Raw genomic sequence first — 23394 nt, forward strand, 5'->3', positions numbered from 1 at the left:
TGGGTCACCCTGGGCAGATTAAATCAATCAGCGTAGCAGAGCTCCTCCCGGCATCTCCTTGCCCAGCAAAGGGAGACAAAGTCAACTCCAGACGCATCACCCACCTTCCAGTCTGGGTCCTGCCTCTTCTTCTCCAGAGAAGACTTTCCCCGTTCCTTGGCTTTCTTGTAAGCTTTCTTCTCCTCCGCCAGCAACAGGCGAGCTATTTCCTAACAGAAACAGCAGGATAAGAATGTTACAAGGAGTTCGGCAGCTGGATGAGGCCCACGAGGGACCCACCTAAATAATAATAATAATAATAATAATAATAATAATAATAATAATAATAATAATTTATTTATACCCCGCCCTCCCCAGCCGAAGCCGGGCTCAGAGCGGCTAATAACAATAAAATAATACAACATTCTAAAATTATTTCATTATAAAAGTAATTCAAATCAAATTAATGGCAACCATTGGGCTAGAGTTCTGTGAAGATTGCCAAAGGCCAGGCGGAACAGCTCTGTCTTGCAGGCCCTGCGGAAAGATGTCAAGTCCCGCAGGGCCCTGGTCTCTTGTGACAGAGCGTTCCACTACATCAGGGCAACAGCCGAAAAAGCCCTGGCTCTGGTTGAGGCCAGCCTAACCTCCCTGTGGCCCGGGACCTCCAAGATGTTTCTGTTTGAAGACCGTAAGGTCCTCTGTGGGACATACCAGGAGAGGCGGTCCCGTAGGTACGAGGGTCCTAGGCCGTATAGGGCTTTAAAGGTTAAAACCAGCACCTTAAGCCTGATCCTGCACTCCACCGGGAGCCAGTGCAGCTGGTATAGCACCGGGTGAATGTGATCTCGCAGCAAAGACCTCATAAGGAGTCTCGCCGCGGCATTCTGCACCCGCTGGAGTTTCTGGGTCAGTCTCAAGGGCAGCCCCACGTAGAGCGAGTTACAATAATCCAGTCTGGAGGTGACCGTCGCGTGGATCACAGTGGCTAGGTCAGGGCGAGAGAGATAAGGGATCAACTGCTTAGCTTGGCGGAGATGGAAAAATGCCGCCTTTGTTATGGCTGCAATCTGCGCCTCCATAGAGAGGGAGGTATCGAAGATTACACCCAAACTCTTAACGGACGGTGCTGGCACTAATTGCACCCACGCAAGAGATGGGAGTTGCCCCCTCAATCCCATATCGTCCCGTCCCAGCCAGAGGACCTCTGTCTTCGAAGGATTTAGCTTCAACCGGCTCCCACGTTGAAGCCACAGCTTCCAAGCATCTGATCAGTGTGTCTGGGGCCGAGTCAGGATGGCCATCCATCAACAGATAGAGTTGGGTGTCATCAGCATACTGATGGCAGCCCAGCCCAAAACTCTGGACAAGCTGGGCGAGGGGGCGCATAAAGATGTTGAAAAGCATCGGGGAAAGGATTGTGCCCTGAGGCACTCCACACACCAAGGAGTGGCGCGATGACCTAGACCAGCATCGTCACGGGGGCCGAAACCCTCCAGCAGGATGCGAGTGGAAGAGTTCTCTACCGGGATTAAGGTAGGCTGGCTTTGCCCATGGAGGCTCCACTTAGGAATCCCAAGGAGCTAAGAAGAGGCCAGGCAGCTGGGCTCCTCCTCACAGTGGCCGACCAGACTCCCACAAGGAAATCCCACAAGCAGGACCTGAGCCCCACTGCGCTCTCCCCTCCAGCAGAAAAGCTTTCCTCAAAGATGCTTTCATCTCTTCCACTGCTCGCTTTTGTATCCCTGTTCAATTCTCATCATTCGCATCGTTTTGTATCTGCATGCATATTTACTCCAGAGAGCCTTTTGGCTGAAAGGCGGCAGGTCAACAAACAGTATCCTAGTACCACAACAGGTGCCAGGACCCCTTCTCTGCATGAGGGAAGGAGGGTTTGGGTCTGGCTCTGAGCGAGGCCAGCTTTTTGGGGGGGGGCGGGGCGGTGCAGAGAGGCAGCCAATGGCAGGAAGCAAAGGGGAGAGCTGTTGGCAGGCTCCTTCGCAGAGATACTTGCAAGCCTGAGCTTGAACACAAAGAGGGGAAAGGAGGGGATCAGTGGAAAGAGTCTGGAGTTGGAGCTCCACTAAGAAGCAAGATCTCAGAAAGCCAGTTGCCCCCTCAGCTCCAAAGGCAGACGCTCCCCATTCCCTTATTTGCATATGCAAATGCTTACCTCGTCCTGGGCGACCTGCGCTGCTCTCTTGTCCACGTGGCTGGCCTGAAGAGGAGACAAGAGGAAAAACAAGAGCTTTCGTGAAACAAGAAACCCAGGCATGGTTGGTCAGAAGCGATTCCTTCCAGCTGAAGCCTTTTAGGACTTACTGGAGGTTTCTAAACAGAAGTTGGCCAGTCAGGGATGGTTTAGCTGTGAGTCCGGCACTGCAGGGGTTGGACTAGGTGGCTACCCTCCGGAGCAGCCGAAAATAAGCTTGCTCCACCTTCCATACGACAGCTGTTTAGATATTTGAAGGAGCTTATGGCGCTGGAGGAGACTCTTGAGAGTCCCATGGACTGCAAGAAGATCAAACCTCTCCATTCTGAAGGAAATCAGCCCTGAGTGCTCACTGGAAGGACAGATTGTGATGCTGAGGCTCCAATACTTTGGCCGCCTCATGAGAAGAGAAGACTCCCTGGAAAAGACCCTGATGTTGGGAAAGATGGAGGGCACAAGGAGAAGGGGACGACAGAGGACGAGATGGTGGGACAGTGTTCTCGAAGCTACCAGCATGAGTTTGGCCAAACTGCGGGAGGCAGTGGAAGACAGGAGTGCCTGGCGTGCTCTAGTCCAGGGGGTCACAAAGAGGCGGACACGACTAAACGACTCAACAACAACCACCATATCATTTCTGGAGTCTTCTCCTTTCCAGGCTAAACATACCCAGATCCTTCAACCTCTCCTCATATGGCTTTCTTTCCAGACCCTTGATCATCTTGGTCACCCTCATCTGCACACCTTCCTGCTTGTTAACATCATTCTTAAATTGTGGCGCCCAGAACTGGACCCAGTATTCCAAGGTGTGGTCTGACCAGGGCATAATAGAGTGGGACTATGACTTCCCTTGATCTGGACACTAGATTTCTGTTGATGCAGCCTAGAATCGCATTAGCTTTTTTTGCTACTGCATCTCAGTGAAACATGTGCTGCTGAAACACTTAATGGTACCCAGCGCTGCTTGTTGCTACTGAATGCTGCTCAGTGCTCCAAACTCAGAGTCACGTCCACCCCCGAAACACTCTCTCTGTGTCTCCGGGATGAAGCCCAAATCCGTCCTACTCACCAACAGCTCTTCCTCCTGCAGCTTCCGGGCGATCTCTGCATCGTAGAGCTCCTGGTCCTGGGGGGCTGCCGGGCGGCCTTTGTGGTAATTGGCATCCTTCGCCCCCCGTGTTTTCGTTCCTTAAGAGACGAGAAGCCACATTCCTCAGTCACAGAAGGGGAAATAATTAATGTGCCAGCTAAATTCAGAGCTACCGACACAGATAAAAAAAATAGTTCTGCACCAAGGTAACACAAATTACGAAGACGGCATGGATCCCAGGACATTCTATACAAGATCTCAAAGTAGCTGTATTACTACAAAGGAATTTCAGAAATAGACTGGAAAGAGAAGCTGCTGAATTGCAACTCATTACCAAACTTAAAACCATGGAGAGACCTGGTCTGAACAAAGACATTGGATTCTTATCTCATTATACATGACAAAGCCATTTTTCACCTTCTCACCCCTTGCTTTTTCCTGTAAGACCTATTGCAGTCGTTAAGAGTCGTCAACAGGCTCATCACAGCTATCTGCCTACCACCCATTCCCACCACCCTTCTGAGTAATACCCCTCCCCACCTGCTCACTATATAGAAGGATCTGGCAACTTCTGTTTCAGTGTATCTGAAGAAGTGTGCATGCACACGAAAGCTCATACCAAGAACTAACTTAGTTGGTCTTTAAGGTGCTACTGGAAGGGAAAAAAAAATTTGTTTTGGATCTGCTTATGTTCTGTTTGTTCCTAGAAGACAGACACCTTGACTGCTTGATGTTGGTCCATCTATTCCAATTCAGAGCATCCCACCAGGGATGCAGGCCGAGGCCTTGCCCACCTGCAACTCTCTCCATGGAACACACCTCCTCCTTAACTGACCTGCGCCATCCCACCTTGGTCCAGAAGTCAGGGAAGGGCCGTAATCTCAGCGACAGAGCCCCTGCCTCGCATGCAGAAGGCTCAATCTCCAATAGCACCTCCAGGCAAGGCTGGAAACGCCTCTGGCCTAAAACTGGCCTCAAAGGCCCAGTATACCTGAAGGAGCGTCTCCACCCACATCATTCAGTCCGGACACTGAGGTCCAGCTCTGAGGGCCTTCTGGCGGTTCCCTCACTGTGAGAAGTGACATTACAGGGAACCAGGCAGAGGGCCTTCTCGGTGGTGGGGCCCGCCCTGTGGAACGCCCTCCCATCAGATGTCAAGGAAATAAACAACTACCAGACTTTTAGAAGATCTGAAGGCAGCCCTGTTTAGGGAAGTTTTTAAGGTTTGACGTTTTAATGTATTTTTAATCTTTCATTGGAAGCCGCCCAGAGTGGCTGGGGAAACCCAGCCAGATAGGCAGGGTATAAATAATAAAATTATTATTATTATTATTATTATTATTATTATTATTATTATTATTATTTATTATATAACCCTGGAGAGACATGGCTGCCTGCCTGTGCTGACAATACTGAACTGCATGGGCCAGCCTGACTCAGCAGGAGGCAACTACCTGGGTGACTTTCTGCCCAGCTGAGAGGCTTCCAGATAGCTCATTTGGTAGAACACAAGACTCTTAATCTCGGTCATGAGTTCAAGCCCCATGCTGGGCAAGAGAGTCCTGCATTGCCGGGGTCAGACTAGATGGCCCTTGTGGTCCCAATTCTAGGATTGCATGCACACAATTGAAAGTAACCCGTCACAGAGAGTTATAGTACTCGAAACATGTGGGGCAGCCAGGGGTCTTCTGTGCACTTTGGGGTCTCTCCCCACCCCTTTAGACAAATTCATGGAAGAGGGCTATGAACAGCTCCCAGCTACGATGGCTCTGCCCTGCTTCCACAACCGGAGGCAGCTGTGCTCCTGAATCTCAGCTGCCGGAAAAGGCAGGAAGGGAGAGAGAGGGCTCTCGTGCTCGGATCCTGTTTTTGGGTTTCCCTTTGGGGCATCTGGTCAGCTACTGTGAAAACAGGATGCTGGCCCAGGTGGGCCACAGATGCTCTCAGGCTGCAGATGGCTGGGGTGGAAGATAATTTTAAAACTGGTCCAGGCAGGCTGGAGGGGTTCGCTCCAACCTCCAGGAGCATCCGGGGTGCAGAAGGACGACACAGACTTAAATAAGTCCCGCCGGAAAGTACCGTATTTTTTGCTCCATAAGATGCACTTTTTCCCTCCTAAAAAGTAAGGGGAAATGTGTGTGTGTGTCTAATGGAGCGAATGCAGGCGGGAGGCTCTGCTCAGCGCTCCCTTTAAAGAGCCGCGTGGAGCGTGTGTGTGGCTCTTGGGGGCTTTTCCCCGGGAGGAGGGAGAAGGGACTGACGGGCTGCCCTCTGTCTCTTCCCACACCTCCCGGAAAAGCCAGCAAGAACCACTGCTCAGCGCTCCCTTGTAAGAGCTCCCTTTTGTCCCTCATCCCTCTTTGCTGGGAAGCTAGCGGAAGAGGCGCTGCGCAGCTATCGCTCTTGTTCTGCTGGCTTCTCAGCGAAGCGGGAGGAGGGACGGAAGGGTTTGAAGCAAGAAAAGCGAGAGCCGCTTACATGCTCTGCGCAGAATATTTTTTTTCTTGCTTTCCCCCTCTAAAAACTAGGTGCGTCTTATGGTCAGGTGCATCTTATGGAGCGAAAAATACGGTAGCTCCGTAAGTGTGCAAAGAGGCCGATGAAGGGGGCTTCGGCGCTCCTCCCACACAGCCTTGGCGAAGTCTCGGGTTGCAACAGGGAGCCAGCTATGATTAGAAGCCGCAGCAGGAAGAGGATGCAAGCATCTGCTCACAGATAGACGGGAGCTATTTTCAGCCACGGCAAACATCTCAAAACTGAAAGGGGAAATACCACCGAAAACAGCCTGTGTGTTGTTTGCGTGGAAAATTGCAAAGATCAGTCCATCCGCCACGCACCTGCAACATTGGGGGCGAGAAGAGTACCCACCCTGTGGAATGACTGCCTGCCCTGTGGAACTCCCTCCCGTCAGATGTCAAGGAAATAAGCAAGTGTTTGACTTTTAAAAGACATCTGAAGGCAGCCCTGTGGAGGAAGTGTTAAACGTCTGGCGTTTCGTTGTGCTTTCGAGATTTTGTTGGGACTCGCCCAGAGTTGTTCTTTTGACCAACCTACCTTGCAAGGTCGTTTTCCCAGCAAATACAGAGAGAAGCACTTGCTGGGCACTCAGGAAAACCCTGCCTCCCCCAACCTGGTGCCCTCCAGATGTTCAGACTACAACTCCCATCAGATCCTTTCAACACAGCTGGAAGGCCAGAGAAGGAGGCTAAGCACTGTCACGAAGCCTATTATGAGGATTTTTAAAATATTTTTAATGGCCAACTTGCACAGCCATTGCAAGGAGGAAGAAAAAGCTTTCTCCGTCTAGCTTCTCCATGCCACGAATCCTTTTACAAACTTCTACCTTACTGGCTCTGGGATCCCTCTCAATGCTGAACAGGATCTCAGCACAATAGCCACCAAGAGGACAGTACTCTTTCCATGCCTGCTCCAAAGTATTACTTGGAAAACCGGCTTTATTTTGCTGCGGCGTGCAGGCTCCGAGTCTTCGAATCGGTGCCGTTTCACGACCGCCAGCTGCTCTGGGCGGGGGCCTGTGTGTTTTTATCATCTGGGAAGCAGCTGCCTGAGTTTCAGCACAATACAGATGATGGAAGAGCGACAGAGGAGGGCATTAAGCAGCAGAAAACTCCCCGGCGCTAATGTTGCAAAACCTTCCAAAGCAGAGCCGTTTTCAAGATAAAGCAGCCGATTAAAATGTCACTGCGCAACCAGGAAAAGCACCACGGCAGGAATACGATTTTCCTAAGTAGACCGTTCTAAGTTGGTTTGCAATCTGCTAGCGCTTGGCCTGCAGCAAATCTGGCGTCGGCATGGGAGCCAAGAACGCCTAATTTTTTCCTCCTGTGTGGAAAAATAAGGCCTGTTGCATCTTCCGCCCCAGTCTGACAGAACGGCCTTTGTTTTCAGGCTCAAGACTGTCCTCCGTTTCAGCTTGGAGGGAAAATGAACCAGGAAAGGCAAACAGAGACAGATTAAAGAATATATATATATATATATATATATATATATATATATATATATCTCAGAATGACGGAAGGTTCCTTCAGCTGGAATCTGACAGTTCTCCAGCACATATGAAATATGCAGAACATTACTAACGGGGCCAGAATTAGCCTCTGATGGTTTGTTTTTTTAAAAAAAAACCCACAGAAACAAATGCCGCACAAATTTGCACTTAACGTGTTCCTACCTGAAGCCAGAGACTTTCACACAAACAAAGCTGGGATTCTCTACCCGGTGTATGTTTTGTGGGTTGCCTATGCAGGAACCGTTTTATTTATTTCGTAAAATGTACACACTGCTCGATTGTCAAAAAAACAAGCAAACACCATCTCAGAGAAGTTTACAGGAAAAAAAAAGATAAAAGCCATAACATCACCGCCGAGAAAAGCCAACAACAATAAACTTCGGAAAAGTTAAAACAGCAACAGACTAAAATTAGAACCAAGCTTGCGTAAATTAAACTGAATTAAATTCCAACAGAACCAGAGGAGGAGAGATTTTGCAGGGATGCCTTCACCAGAAATCAGTGCCCACCGCGGGCGCCTTGTTACCTGGATCCTTACGGCGCTGGGCATCGGCTCCCAGGTCTTCCCCGCAGTGCGAGGAGGGTGAGGCACTTGCCCCGTTGCGACGTTCCCTTTCTCCGTCCCTCCTTCCGCCTCTCCGGGATGCTGGTGCTTCCAGGTCCTGCAGCCTGGGGTCGCGGGAGGGGGGCCTGGGCGACTCCCGGTCCTGGCGGGGTGGTCGCCTCTGGCGATCCGGGTCTGGGGAACAGCTGCGGCCCAGCCGGTGCCTTTCCTCCCAGTCGGCGCTCAGGTGTGCCGGCCGCAGGGACCTCTCTGAGCTAGGGGACCGCCTCTCCCGGGGCTTACGGGGCCGGCCACCGCTCTCTAGATGCACCCTCTCGTCTTCCCAGTCCAGCGGACAAGGGGGCGTCCTGTGGCGACTCTCTCGGCTCCCTGGCCTCCTTTCTTTCCGCCCCATGCTGCTACCTGCGGGGGGCTCAACCTCCCTGTCCAGCGCCAGCGAAGAGGGCTGCCAATGTCTTTCCTGACTGGATGGCTTCCTGTCCCGGCGGTCTCCGTCCCGGCGGCTTTCCTCCTCCGTGTCCGAAGGAGGCCTCCGAGGCCTCTCCCGGCCGCCCCGGTTCCTGTCCTGCCTCTCCCTCCGGCCGCCTCCGGCCTGCCTCGCTTCCGAGGAGCTCCCCAAAACTTCCAAGTCCAGCCCCTCGGACAATAGAGGGGGTCCCCGTCGGGGTTCCCTCGGCCTCTGGGGCTCCCTCTCGCCGCTCCGGGCTCGGCAAGGTCTAGCCTGCTCCCGGGGGCTCCCGCACGAGTGGTCTGAGCAAGGGGTGGGGGGCGAGACAAACAAGCGAGACGGGTTAGTGACACACAGGTTAACGGCCCACGTAATGGCATGCAAACGGGGAGGGGGGCGGCAGCAGCAGCAGCAGCAGAGGAAAGGCCGGGAGGCTCAGAGGCGGATGAGGAAAAGCATGCAAAAGATGCAAAGCTAATGCTGCAGATTGGAAGCTGCCTTAATTAGAGTCCGATCGTTAGGAATGGCAGATGAAGGTGATGGACTTTTCGGAGCTAGCCGACCTGACTGGAAGAGTCTGTGACCAGAAGGAGGAGGAGTACCAGGAAGAATGGATGAAATTCAAAGACAATTTAGTTAAATATGTTAAGATAACTTAATTGGAAAAACTTGCAAATAATAGATAGTCTTAGGATTTAAATATGTGATGTTGGAGAACAATATGTTTAAAGTCAAAATGAAAACAAAGTAAGATGTTAAGTGATTAAGTTAATTATATGAGAAAATTGGTTTTGGAAAACAGTTACAATGATATACACTGAAATTCAGCCAGGGAGATTTGAGGACGTCACTTAACAATGTTACTAAGATTGGATTAAGTATAGTTCAGATGTATGTTTGTTTGTTTGCACAAAATTTTGGAAAATTAATAAAAAAAGGGGGGGAATACACGGAGTCCGATCCTTGGTCCACTAAGCCCCATACTGTTTACTCTGACTGGCAAGGTCTCAAGCAGAGGGGAGGGGTCTTCCACAGCACCCACTGCCTTTTGCTTTCGGGGGCAAGTTGGGCTAGATGATCTTTGGGGGGGCTATTCCAACTTTGCCATTTGATGGTTCTATTTGCTTTCAGGTAGAGACACAGGTGCTCTAACCCTGAGCTGCGGTCTCTCCCTGTGAGTCGGGGCTCTGGATTTCAGTTTACCTGAAGGAGCGTCTCCACCCCCATCGTTCAGCCCGGACACTGAGGTCCAGCGCCAAGGGCCTTCTGGCGGTTCCCTCATTGCGAGAAGTGAGGTTACAGGGAACCAGGCAGAGGGCCTTCTCGGTGGTGGCGCCCGCCCTGTGGAACTCCCTCCCACCAGATGTCAAGGAAAGAAACAACTAATAAATATTTTCTCCCTGCCAGCCATCATTTTATAAACCTTTATCATTTCACCTCTTCCTAGCATAAGGATCTTTTAGAAGATCTGAAGGCAGCCCTGTTTAGGGAAGTTTTTAATGTTTGATGTTTTAATGTATCTTTAATCTCCTGTTGGAAGCCGCCCAGAGTGGCTGGGGAAAACCAGCCAGATGGGCAGGGTATAAATAATATTTTTTTATTGTTGTTATTGTGGTTGTTGTTAATGTTGTTGTTATTATTGTTATTTAACCCAGGAGAGACATGGCTGCCTGCCTGTGCTGACAATACTGAACTGCATGGGCCAGTCTGACTCAGCAGGAAACCCAGCCAGATGGGCGGGGTATACATAATAAATTATTATTATTATTATTAATTTTTATTTCTGAGAGGGGTGTCCCAGAGGGGTGGTGTTCAGGGGCTGCCCAGGGGCTGCCGTGAGCCCTTTCTGGCTCACAGCTGGACCTCCATGGCAGCTCAGAGGGCACCCCAGGCCCCCTTCACCGGGGAGAGGGGCCATCGTTCAAGCCCTGTTCACAGGCTCAGGCTCCAGCGACTCCTGCTAAAGGGATCTCCATCCCCGGTGATGATGGCGACGCAAGCCAAAAGTGCCGTATTGGGTTAGCAGGCTAACGTGATATTTTGAGTCCACTCTAGTCTAAGGAAGCATTATTAGTTTGCATGCAAAAGATGCTTGCACTGAAGGAATATTTGGTGGGTTAAGGTTGCCTTGTTAAGAAGAAGCACAGGTCTAGAGGGAAATGGGGGGGTGGGGTTTGCCCTTCTTCCTCCACTTGGGTGGGAAAACCCACCACGAACTATGGAACTCCCTGCTTTGCAAGGGGTTGGGCTAGATGACCTATGGGATCCCACCCAACAGGGCTGGGCGATATATTGATATATCATCCAAAACTGGTTTGAAGCCCATAGTGGTACCTTGGTTCTCAAACACCTTGGTACTCAAACAACTTGGAACCCAAACACTGCAAACCCGGTAGTCAGTGTTCCAGTTTGAGCGCCACACTTCCATTTTGAGTGAGGTCTGTCTGTTTTTGCTATTTATTTTGTGTTTTTGTTTTTGTGACTGTGTGGAACCCAGTTCAGTTACTGACTGATTGATTGTGTGACTGCAATACATTGTTGACTGCTTTCAAGTGGTCATGTTAGATAGTAAAACTCATGTTAAATTGCTGTTTTAGGGTTTGCTTTTAAAAGCCTGGAACGGATTAATCCATTTTGCATTACTTTCTATGGAAAAGAGTGCCTTGGTTTTGGAACGCTTTGGTTTTGGAACAGACTTCTGGAACGGATCAAGTTTGAGAACCAAGGTACCACTGTATTGTGATATCAGTTTCCTAATTTTGTTCAGTGCAAAAATCACATTGTGGGGAAAACCGTGAAGCCTGCCCAGATTTCTCTCGATCCTGCAGCCCATTAACTCTGCCACCTCAACTCTCCCCTGTCTCGTGAAGAGGGCAGCAAATCGCAAGAGCGGGCGTTGGCAAAATTCATGATGCAGGAAAAACTGCGAAGCCCAACGATGCCTGTGCATAGCTCCATCCTTATTTCAGTCGTTGTGACATATCAATATATCCCGATGTTTAGCTGGTGGTCTATTGCGATGTTGAAAACCAGATATCGCCCGGCCCTACACCCAACTCTGCAATTCTAGGATTCTCTCTTGCGGTGATGGCCACCATCCTTGATGGCTTTAAAAGAGGATGAGAGAAACTCACGGAGGAGGAGAGATCACTCTTGTGCTGGCAACGCATTGTTGTATCTGACTAGCCGCAGTGAGAACAGGATGCTAGACTAGAGGAGCTCCCTCTGGCCTGATCCAGCAGTTTCGTCTTAGGTTTCTGAGCGGCAACAAGCAGGAAGAGAGCTCTACAAGAACCTTCTGCTCTCCCGACACACGCAAGCGGAAGGAAAAGAGGTTTGTGCAGATGTGCGAACGAGGGAAAGGCAGAGGCATCCGCCACCAGCAACCAGAAAGCAAATCAGCAATTTGGTGCCCATGGAAACCCCCAGGATCACAGTGTGTTTGATCGCAAAAGTATTTCAGAGAAGAGAAGCCTCTGCAGTTTCTTGTCTGAAGCTTCCAGAGATGACAGATTTGGCGGTGATCAGAAAGGCAGTCCTGCAAGCGTCCCCGATTCAGGATCCGTCCGGCTCTCATTGCATCCGTCCTCCTCCAACAAGAATTCATTTCTCGTCATGCCAGAAACCTCCAGCGCTTTCCCAGAATAAGAGCGGGAGAACACACCTTGCCAGGATGAGGCACAGGGAGGCATCAGTGGAGAGGTCTGCGTTGTGGGGGGGGGTTGGGGCTAGAGGAGCCCTGGGGGTCCACAATATGAGGGGCTCCCCCTTACGGTTTCAACCCCCGCAGCGGCGGGGTCGGGAGCCGTGTGAGAGCCCCACACCTGAAGCACACCCCTCAGCCCCCAAGATGACCACCTGCGCTTTTCAAAGCAAAGCTCAGCTCAGAAAGAAGAGGGGAACATCCTGCAGCCCCGGCTGTAGCAGCAACAGGTCCACAGGCACACCGGAGGTTTCGGAAACTTGGCAGAGTTCAAAGAGTTGTTCAGACCTGGTGGAGGCAGCTCTGGCGTCTGCTGTGACCCACAAGCAGACACGAAACCTCCCGGGCTGGAAGGCCAGAAGGCGAAGATGCAATGCAGAGCTTTCTGGGTCTGCGGTGAGGACCCCAAACCACGTGGTTCTAGAGGACTTACCTCTGCTTTCCGGGTAGTATCCCTCGTCGTAAGTGCTCTTTTGCAAGGGCTCCGGGTGGGGCTTCTTCCGACGCTTCTCCTCCTGGAGCTCCTTCTGCTGCAGGATCCGAGCAATGTCCTAAAGGAAGGAAGGAGGTCAAACCCTGGCATTTTCGCAAATAACGTTCTTGCCAGTTCTTTGGTGACTGGGAGCGGCCGCCAAGACCACATAACACGGGTCCTGAAAGACCTACATTGGCTCCCAGGACGTTTCTGAGCTCAATTCAAAGTGCTGGTGCTGACCGTTAAAGCCCTAAACGGCCTTGGTCCAGTATACCTGAAGGAGCATCTCCACCCCCATCATCTGGCCTGGACACCTGGGTCCAGCTCCGAGGGCCTTCTGGTGGTTCCCTCACTGCTAGACGTGAGCTTACAGGGAACCAGACAGAGGGCCTTCTCGGCAGTGGCACCCGCCCTGTGGAACGCCCTCCCATCAGATGTCAAAGAGATAAACAACCACCTGACATCTGAAGGCAACCCTGTTTAGGGAAGTTTTTAATGTTTGATCTTTTATCGTGTTTTTAATATTCTGTTCGGAGCCGCCCAGATGGGTGGGGCATTATTATTATTAATTATTGCTGTTATTATTATTTTGCCTTTTTGGACAGGATCATGGGTGTGTTTGGCTTTTAAGGGACAGATGGATTGTATTCCTAATGCCGCTTTTCATTCAAACAAACCCCAAAGCGGATTACACACTACAGATAACAGTAACACAGCAGCACGTGGCGAGTGCAGCATAAATCATATTATATATATATTTTTAAAAATCACCAGCAAAACAACTGGAATCTTTAAACCACTATTAACAAACTGACAACTAAAACAATAAGCTAAACACCACAACTGCAGCGTGGGACTTATCATATGATTAACAAATCAATAAGGCCTTTATAAGTGATAAAACAGGGACGTGGGTGGCGCTGTGGGTTAAACCACAGAGCCCAGGACTTGCCGATCAGAAGGTCGGCGGTTCGAATCCCCGCGACGGGGTGAGCTCCCATTGCTCGGTCCCTGCTCCTGCCAACCTAGCAGTTCAAAAGCATGTCAAGTGCAAGTAGATAAATAGGTACTGCTCCGGCGGGAAGGTAAACAGCGTTTCGGTGTGCTGCTCTGGTTCGCCAGAAGTGGCTTAGTCCTGCTGGCCACATGACCCGGAAAAACTGTCTGCGGAAGCGGACAAACGCCAGCTCCCTCGGCCAGTAAACCAAGATGAGCGCCGCAACCGCAGACTTAACTGTCAGGGGTCCCTTTACTTTACCTTAAACAATACTGACAAAAAAGCAACTAAAAATAAGCTAGATGCTATTAGGTTCCTACACACGTTACCATTGACATGCTTCAAATTTCTATTGTTTGCATTTGCATTATTGCATCTGTTTATTCCCGGGGGATTTTTTAGCTGAAAGGCAGCATATAAAGAAACGAGAACACAACGTCACAAGAGACAAGGAGTTGTTGATCAGGCTTCCCAGGGGCACCTGAAAACTTGAGAGGGAGCACTGGACTCGACGACCCTTTCGATCCCCTCTGCAGTGCAATGAAATTTCCTTTCGATTTGCTGGTTCCTGCTGTTGTCTCCGCAGCAGGAAAACGCAGCTTAACGGACCCCTAACTCTCCCTGCACCTAGAAATATTCGTTATTGGGGGCAAGTTCCTGGCAGCCTTGTTTTCGACATGCACGGCTGCAAGTCAAAAATCAATTTCTGTGTTCTGGCGATGGTTCTCTCTCTCACTCTCTCTCTCTCCCCCTCTCCGCTTTCCTTTAAAGACGTGAGATTTGGCCCCAGATCAGTCACTTTCCTCCCTGCCCACAACACCAAAGGACTGACCTCATCGTCCTCTTCTTGGCGACGCCGCTGTTCTGCCTCAATGACCAGCTTGACTTGAATTTCCTGAGCTATCTCGCAGTCCTGCCTCTCTCTGGGAAGAGACAAAGGGGAGGGGGTGGCAGAGGGGAAAAGGTGAGGGGTGGGAGTCCATGGGAAAAGAGAGAGAGAGAAGGGGGGGGGGAGAAAGGAGAAAATGCAGCCTAGGACCCCGGCTTCACATTGAGAGATGAGCAACCAAGACAGGAAACACTCTCAAAACAGAAACGGAAAAAACAACTCATGCAACTTTTTCTTCCGGTGCAACTTTTGAACCCTCAGCGCAGTGTTTCTCAACCAGGGGCCATATGGACTCCTGGGCCCCCCGGGATATTCTAAGGGGGGGGCACAGGTGAAATAATATAATTTATATAAAAATGATACAGTTCTGCCCAGCTAAACCAGGGAGGGGGCAGCCCAGAGACAAAACGGCCCCCGCATCCCGCACACTCACAGGTCTTTGTGCCGCTCCTGGATCCGGGCCCGTGCCTTGCGGTCCTCCTCTTCCTGCAGCTGCTTGGCCATCTGCAAGTCATACTGCACCAGGCGGTTGCGCTGCACATTGGTCGCCAAATGATGCTCAACTGCAAGAGGGCACAAGAAGAGGCACGTTTAATTTGGCTGCGGGTCTGGGAGGACCAAAACACCCTCTTGGCTGCAGCCCAAGGGGGACCCCGCTCTCTCGCTCGCCCCTTCCGCAGGGTGGAGGAAAGAACTGTGGTTTCCACCCCTTTTGCTTTTGCACCCTATAAAAAACATTATTCAGAAAAGCGAGTTGTCAGGGAATCAGGAGCAGGAGCACTGGGGAGAGAGGATTGGGAGAGCGAAGGGGAAGAATCCGAGGGCAGCGTAGGGGAGTATGACAGTGGCCCGAGAGATTCCATGAGCTTCTCCAGCGAATCAGAAGATTCCCAGAAGGGGGCGCCGATGGTCAGGGCAAGGGGGGTCCCAGGGGGGACGCACCAGAAACAAGGAGCCAGAGGGGAACCCCAAAGCAGCAGTGGAGGATCAGGACCAGTTTCCCCACCAGAGCGTAGTGGGGGGGAGGAGTCACATGTGTCAGGAGCAGTGTCTCCTCCAGAGAGGGAGTCAGGGCTGACCACGCCTCCAACGGAGGGGAGGTCAGTTGCAGCTAGCCCCCCCGATGGGGGAAGCAGTGACAGCAGCAGTGGAACGGTCAGGAGGAAAGCTGCTGGCTGGGCGCGCGCGCCAAGTTCAAATGTGCAGGCGCGCGGAACAGCAGGAGACCCGGATGGGGAACCAGCTCCTAAAGCCCGCCGGAGGGAGGGAGAAGGCTCAGGGGAATCAGCGGGAGAAGAGGCTAGAAAGGGCGGAACCCCGGCGGGCAGGCGGACCCAGAGGAGGAAGGAGCAGCGGAGAAGGTGGAGCAAGGCTAGAATCTTAAATTGGTGTCAAGGGGGAGGAGACTCAGACGGAGCATCAGTGGTCTGACACTTGAGACGTGGGGCTGCGCGCTGCGGGTCTGGAAGTGAAACTGAACTTCAATAAAGACTTTTATACTTAACAACGAAGCAGCGTTGGTCCTTTGTGAGCTGGGACCTAGGGTAGCCCTGACACGAGTTTAACTGATTAATTAAGTTCTATTGTATTTGTGTATGTGGTGTTATTTTTGGGTATTATTTGTGAGGTTTGTAATATGTTATCTCTTTTTCTTTTCTTTTATTATTGTTTTTCTTATTTTTGTTTTGTTGAAGTTATGTGTTTGTATGAAACTCAATAAATATTATTGGGGGAGGAAAAAAAGAAAGAAAAGCTGTCTGCGTGGGACCAAAACACAAGGACGTTCAGGGCGGTAACAGTGAAACGCACATCGCAGAACGCAGCTTCACCCGCCAGGAGAGACGTACTTTCCTGTTCTTGCAGGCTGTGGGCCAGAGTGTGATCCTCAAGGACGGCAAAATCTCGGCACACTGAAAGAAAAGAGAGAAGGGAGAAAGTGAGGGAGGAGAGCAATGCTTCTGATCGAAGCCTCGGTTATCATCCCAGAACTCAGAACTTCTTCCCTTTTTTTTTAATAAATATTTATTAAGTTTTCCAATTTTATGCAAACACAAAAAGAAAAAGAAAAATATTAAAAACAAATCAATTTCAATAACAATTTTTCAGTAACATGTTTCTTTGACTTCCTCATACCTCCCCTTCTTGTTTTTTAGTTCAATTGTTAATCCAGCAAATCCTAATCTCTTAACATTCCTTTTAATTAAGACCTTATTTTCCACTCAACTTTTTAAATTTTATGACTTAAGCAATTTTAATCCCTGTTATCTTTATCATAACAGCTAGAACTTCTTCCCAAGACACAAGGAAGTCGATGGGACATGACTCCCGTTAAACTTACAAAAATGTACAGAACAAACTCTTATAAGTGCTGGAAATGTAAAGAGTTAGAAGGTACGTTTTATCATATTTGGTGGAGCTGTAAAGTAATCAAAAACTATTGGGAAATGATTTATAATGACCTGAAGAAGAACTTTAAGATAACTTTTGTTAAAAAGCCAGAAGCTTTCTTGCTAGGTATTGTAGGACAGGAATTGCCAAAAGAGCAGAAGTCATCATTTATGTATGCCACAACAGCCACTAGGATATCACTAGCCCAAAAATGGAAGGACGGTAAGATACCAGCGAAGGAAGATTTGCAAATTAAACTTATGGAATACGCAGAAATGGCGAAACTTACAGGAAGACTTAGAGACAATGACCATACAGTCATACCTCATGTTACATTCTTTCAGGTTATGTCCCGTGGCGACCCACAAGTTGCAGAAAGAGTTAATTCCAGGTTTCGCCGCTCACGCATGCGCAGATGTGCAAAATAACGTCAAGCACATGCGCAGAAGTGGCGAATCGCAACCCACACAGACACGCCACTGTGGGCTGCGTTCTTTTCATGTTGCGAACGGGCCTCCGGAACGGATCCCGTTCGCAACCAGAGGTACCACTGTAGAGACTTTTAAAAAGATTGAGAAGCATTTATGCTGCATCTACAGAAACAGTGTAAAGAATTGGACTTGCTAGTAGGGTTTGAGTAAACGCTTACAATTAAGAAAATATGAGCACGGTTAAGAAACAACAATATGGAAATTAATTAAGTGCAAGATGTAATTTGAAAGGAAATTTGGTATCAAAATGGTAAGAATATAACAGGGTTTAGCAAAAAAAAATAATAGAAAGTAAGATAAAATTAAGCAGAAGTAGCATATATTTAAAGAACCAGAAGGCGAAGTTGACGGAAGTCACAGTGGGGGGGGTAGGGAATTCCCTTTTTTATTTTTCTTCTTTTATGTGTCAAATGTGCTGAATATCCAATTGTAAAACCTAATAAAAAATTATAAAAATAAAAAAAACCAAAGACACAAGGAAGTAGAAACTGCAGAAAGAGGGAACAGGCAGCGTTCCCTTGCAATGCACAAATCTCCACTTCTCACAAACACTGCAAGGAAGTTGCAAAGCGGAACATGCAGAGCAATTTCGAGGAACCAGGGGCAAAAGTTCATTTTTTTAGTAACTTAAATCTAAGCAAAAGGAGCACTGATTTGCCCTTGGCACACATTTGGAGAAAGGCTCATCTCTTTAAAACGGAACAACCACCCAAAAGTGCCACAGTTTAAGAAGGGTACCGGCAAGCTGGGAGGTGTGCAGAGGAGGCCTGATGAGGAACGGTCGAAGGAGCTGGGTACATTTAGCCTGGAAAAGAGGAGGCTGAGAGGAGATGAGAGACCCATCTTCAAATATCTCAAGGGCTGCCCCATGGAAGAGGGAGCAAGCTTGTCTGGAGGGTAGGACCTGAACCAATGGGTTCAAGTTGGTTGATTGGGATTGCCGGGGGTTGGACTAGATGACCCCTGGGGTACCTTCCAAATTTACGATTCTATGAATCTATAAGTTATAAGAAAGGAAATTCTATGCTGGAGGTGTAAGGATGGCATAGGGTCATAAATGCACATGTGGTGGAAATGCACAGCCATGAAAGAATTTTGGAATAACATCTACAATGAATTTAAAAAACTATTTAAGTTTTCATTTAAGAAAAATCCCGAACCCCTTCTCCTGGGAATAATGTCACCAGAAATCAAAAAATAATATAGACCACTTTTAATGTATACAACAGTAGCAGCCAGGATCTTAATTGCAACTGGAAAAGCGGCAAAACACCACACCTGAGTGGCAGGTCCAATTGATAGAATATCTACAGATGGCTACGATGACAGGGAGAATTAGAAGGTATCGAAAACAGAAAGTACAGAAAGAAAGGAAAATCTTTAAAGAATATTTGGAAAAGTACTACAATAACAAACATCTCCTGGCAGAAATAGAATGATCCTTGTAAAACAACAAACGTAATGTTTTTTCTGGACGTATGATGAAAACAAAGAAAGAAATACAATAATTTGGAACTGTGTGTGAAAAAACTGTAGAAATAATAATACAATGGGTCTAATTGGAAGTCAAATGTGTTTATTTTGCTTTGGTGTTTTGTTTTTTCTTCCTCCTTTTCCCCCCTACCCTTTACCCCCCTTCTTCTTTTTCTCTCTTTTTGTGCTTCCTTTCTTGGTCCTTCTCTTTCTGATACGTTATGGAAAAGATAAGAGAGATAAAAGTGTATTATGAAAACCTCAGTAAGTTAAAAGTGATGCTATGTAATTTCTTTAGTAGTATTTCTAAAATGTTTAAATTGGTTAATTGTCGTGATTTGATGTAGCAACTAGTGTGGGTTTTGTTTTGTTGCTGTTATTGTTGAATTCCAATAAAGTTTATAAAATCCAAAAAAAGAAGAAAAAGAAAGAGAGGAGATTCTGACTAAAGACCAGGAAGGACTTTCTGAGGGCAAGAGCTGTCCAGCAGTGGTACAAAGATCCTCAGACAGTGGACTCCTTCCTTGGAGAGTTTTAAGCAGAGGTTGGGTGGCCGAATATCAGGGATTATTTAGCTGTGATTCCTTCATTGCAGGGGGTTGGACTAGATGACCCCCAGGGTCTCTTCCAACTCTGCAATTCCGTGATTCTAAATGTCCCCCTCAGATTTTGTAGGCTGCCTTCTTTCCATGGGCAGTTGTGAAAAGGCACACCAGGTCAAAACTCACTTGTATCAAGATGAACGAGGCTTAAAAAATTGGATTACAGTCATACCTCTTGTTACGTTCGGTTCAGGTTACGTTCTTTCAGGATACGTCCCGCGGCGACCCGGAAGTAACGGAACGGGTTACTTCCGGGTTTCGCCGCTTGCGCATGCGCTCAAAATGATGTCACGCGCATGCGCAGAAGCAGCGGATTGTGACCCACGCAGATTGTGTTCTGCTCATGTTGCGAACGGGGCTCCGGAACGGATCCTGTTCACAACCAGAGGTACCACTGTATTAAGATTATAAGGTTATAAGGACATGCGTGAACAAGTATTAAACAATGAAACCAAGAGGGAGAGGGGAGGGAAGTCAAGCAAAAATTCTGGTTTAATTTTTTTTATTATGATGGTTCCCCCCCCCTTTCATTATATATTGTTTTTATGCTTACTTTTTATGTTATCTTTTTGGAAAATTAATAAATTGTTATCAAAAAAAGAAAGAAAAGGCACACCAGGGGTTCTGATGCCTCATGCAGCTCCAGAGAGAAGCATTCCACCGGGTAGTTTTTCTCTCTCCTGTATTTTGAAAATAAAATGAAAACAAACGCAAGAGGCCAAGAGAAGGAACAGCTTGAACGAAATGTCACGCCACCGATGGCACACCGAAAGGAAGTTGCCCACGTTTTTGCGATTCTGGATCTGCTGACCAGACGGGCAGCTTCCAGTCATTGGCTGTAGATGTGTGTGCTTTGAGGCTTACGTCCCAGGATGTCTGCAATTGTCCCTTAAAAATTAGAAGCACCAGAACAGGATCTGGGGGATTCTCCAGATAGCCTGGAGAAAGCTAAGTTTTTCCTTTCTGTCTCCTAACACTAGAATAGGTTGACGTCGAATGAAACCGGACGTTGGAAGATTCACGTAGCACATAGTTAAACTGTGGAACTCACAGTGAGTGCCAAAACAGATTGCCTAGTCGCCACTGGGGGGGGTGTCAGCAAACCTTTTATTTATTATTTTGATAAGCGTGATTTAATCTGCAATTCACATGTGACACATTTTTAGCAGAAATCGTTAATACGTGCTTAATTTGGTGCTGACAATAAAAATATCGGTACAGTGGTACCTCGGTTCTCGAACATCTTCATTGATGAACGTTCTGCAACCCAAACACCAAAAAAGCCGGAAGTATACGATTCCCCTTTCAAACGTACCTCGGAGGTCGAACGGCTTCTGCCACGTGTTTTTCAATTTTCTCAATTGAATTTGCAGACTGCCCTTTGAGCCTCAAATTTCAAATGTTTTGGAACTCGAATGGTCTTCCGGAACGGATTACGTTCAAGAACCGAGGTACCACTGTACCATACTCCAGTTTTCAAAGCACTCTACTCTTCATTGTTAAACCCACAAACAGGATTCGAGCACAAAATCAATTCTCTCCCCTCCTGCAGTTTCCAGCAAATAGGACTCAAAAGCATCACTGCCTTCAGGGTTCGAAATTAGCAGGGCACCAGGCGCATTTTGCACCTAAAGGTTCTCCATTTATGAGCGCCTCCATAAGTCTGGGTGCCATATTTTGTTCCTGGCTGACACTCAAAGATTACTGAAATCTCTGTGATTGGATGCCTCAAAGTATATGTCAAGGATAGACTTAGCTTTGGCCTGGCCCAACCCCAGACTTAGTAGGGCTTGGAACTCTGTGGTATGTGCAAACTACAGTGACGCATGGGCTGTTGTTTTGCCTAATCGGATGCCTTCCCTTTTTCTGCTTCCCAGCGGCAGTGCAGATCCCAACACCCTCCTCAGCCGCCGCTATCAAGAGCTGGCATGAACTTTGCAAAGTGTGGATCTCCGAAAAGCCCCCTTGCCCATCCTTAAGTAGAAAAAGGCCTGTGGGGTGACACGCAGGCAAGAGGCAGGAAGGAGAGAGAGCACTTCGGCTTTTTGTTTCTCCCCCTGCTCTTCGCCTTCTCTCATGCCCTTCCAGGCCTTTTGTTCTCCTCTTCCCCGCACACGCCCCTTCCTTGGCTGCTGACGCTCCCCGGGGAGAAGCGGCGCAGAAGGATGTGCAAGGAGGCACCAGGGACTGTTTGTTGCTTTTGGGGAAAGGGGTGGAGGGACCCGTCCAGGCCAGCATCCTGTTCCCACAACCAGACGCCTGTGGGAAACCAGCAATCAGGATTCGAGTACAAGACCAACACAATCCTCTCCTGCAGTTCCCAGGAACTGGGATTCAGAGTCGCTGCCTCCAGCTTTTGGAGGGCAGGGCAAAGTCATCCTTCCTGGTAGCCATCAGTAGCCCTCTCCTTCCTCACAAATTTGTCTCATCCTCTTTTCTTCCCCCCCCCTTTTTTCATTTTTTCATTGGAAATTTTATTTACAACATAACATAAACTCCCCACCCCCCCAATACAGAAATCCACCCTCATTAAATATGAACATAACATACAATAAGCATAACATACAATACAAATAAGCATAACATACAACCAAATAAAAGACTTCCTTTATCCTGTATTTGGCCTCCTTATTTACTTCTTATAAGCTGCTTCCTTTATGAATAATTAAGATTTTTTCTAATTATGACTTAAATATCCGCAAAGTCTCCTGCAGACATTCATCAAACAAGTCCAGCTATGAATTTTAGGGCTCTGTTTTGTGAAGTATTCTCTGCATTTTCCCCATGCTTTTTGAAACTCTTGTCTAGTGTGGTCTCTGATTGCCTTCTGTTAATCTAGCCAGTTCAATATAACAGTTTGTCTTGCCATTCCTTTTTTGTTGGCACAATTTCCTTTTTCCAGTTTTTAGCAGTTAGGATCCTTGCCGCTCCTGTGGCATAGAGGAATATTTTCTGATCTTCTCTTGCTATGCCTGTGTCCGTTATCCCTAGTAGAAAAGCTTCTGTATTTTTCATAAAGTGATACTTAAACATTTTTTTAAGCTCGTCATATACTATGTTCCAGAAGTTTCTGATTTCTTCACAGGTCTGTCTCATCCTTTTTTCAAGCCATCCAAGTTGATGGCCATCCCTGCCTTCTGTGGGAGGGAGTTCCATAGGTCAACTGCACTGCGTGAAGAAGTCCTTTTTTGAAAATATGTCCCAACATTCAGCTTCATTAGATGCCTACAAGTTATGGTGTCAAGAGAGAACGAGGAAATATTTTCTCCATCTACTTCTATCATGTTGCCTTTCAGTTGTCTGGGTCTTAAGTTTTATTTTATTTTTATTATAAATATTTTTTATTGAATTTTCCACTTTTATCATAATCATATTTTGTTACATAATTTTATAACTTAATACATTACTCTATAAGAGCATCAACCTCTTTCTGGCTTCCACTCCCCTTTCCATAGTCTCTGCATTTCTACCTTTCATCTTATTATCATATTTCACCTTGTTATAGGTAAATCAGTTCCTTATATTTACATTACAAAACATTTCAGTTCAAGCCTACAAACTTTTTCAGATGTTTACAATTTTCTTTCATATAAACTATAAATTTGTTCCAGTCCTTTTGAAACAGTTCATCACGCCGATTCCACATCTTCCCCGTCAACTTGGCCATCCATCTCTACGTACTCCACCATCTTGACCTGCCAATCGTCTGGGTCTTAAGTTTTAACGGCGATACGGAAACCATCCTTCTGTAATGCAGATTCAGCAAAACTTGCTCTTTACTCCTCCGTCCATTTTTCAAGCCACCTTTGCAACTTGGAAACTAGGGTATCAGATGTGCATTGATTTCATTTCCAGGTGCACCCTTGGAAGCCGTCTAGAAAGTCGGGTCGGCCAAATGTGTTTCCCAAGAGCCACACAGCGCTTCTCAGCCGCTTCCCAGAGCCAGCATATTTGGGAACTGGACTTGGCTGGCTTAAAAGTCTGTGGAGGGGAGAGGGTTGCAGGTGGCTCCTTGTCCCCTTTGGCGTGACGGAAGAAGAACAGTCGGAAGGGAC

General features: G+C 48.0%; 1 protein-coding gene across 4 annotated transcripts in view; it reads right to left on the reverse strand.

Moving 5' to 3' along the window:
• Positions 1–23394, reverse strand: part of CCDC50 (coiled-coil domain containing 50) — a 316416-nt gene that overhangs the window by 10642 nt on the left and 282380 nt on the right. For 3 of the 4 annotated variants that reach the window (XM_083612864.1, XM_083612865.1, XM_083612863.1), the window contains 8 exons: positions 16233–16295; positions 14819–14948; positions 14329–14419; positions 12458–12575; positions 7835–8623; positions 3258–3376; positions 2153–2197; positions 105–209 (listed from right to left, as the gene is read on the reverse strand). In XM_083612864.1, the coding sequence (XP_083468990.1) occupies positions 105–209; positions 2153–2197; positions 3258–3376; positions 7835–8623; positions 12458–12575; positions 14329–14419; positions 14819–14948; positions 16233–16295 (1460 nt within the window). The remainder of the gene's footprint in view (positions 1–104; positions 210–2152; positions 2198–3257; positions 3377–7834; positions 8624–12457; positions 12576–14328; positions 14420–14818; positions 14949–16232; positions 16296–23394) is intronic. The other variant, XM_083612866.1, reaches the window with a different exon arrangement.

The sequence above is a fragment of the Podarcis filfolensis genome (assembly GCF_964270895.1).
Source record: "Podarcis filfolensis genome assembly, chromosome: 5".
Classification (NCBI taxonomy): Eukaryota; Metazoa; Chordata; class Lepidosauria; order Squamata; family Lacertidae; genus Podarcis; species Podarcis filfolensis.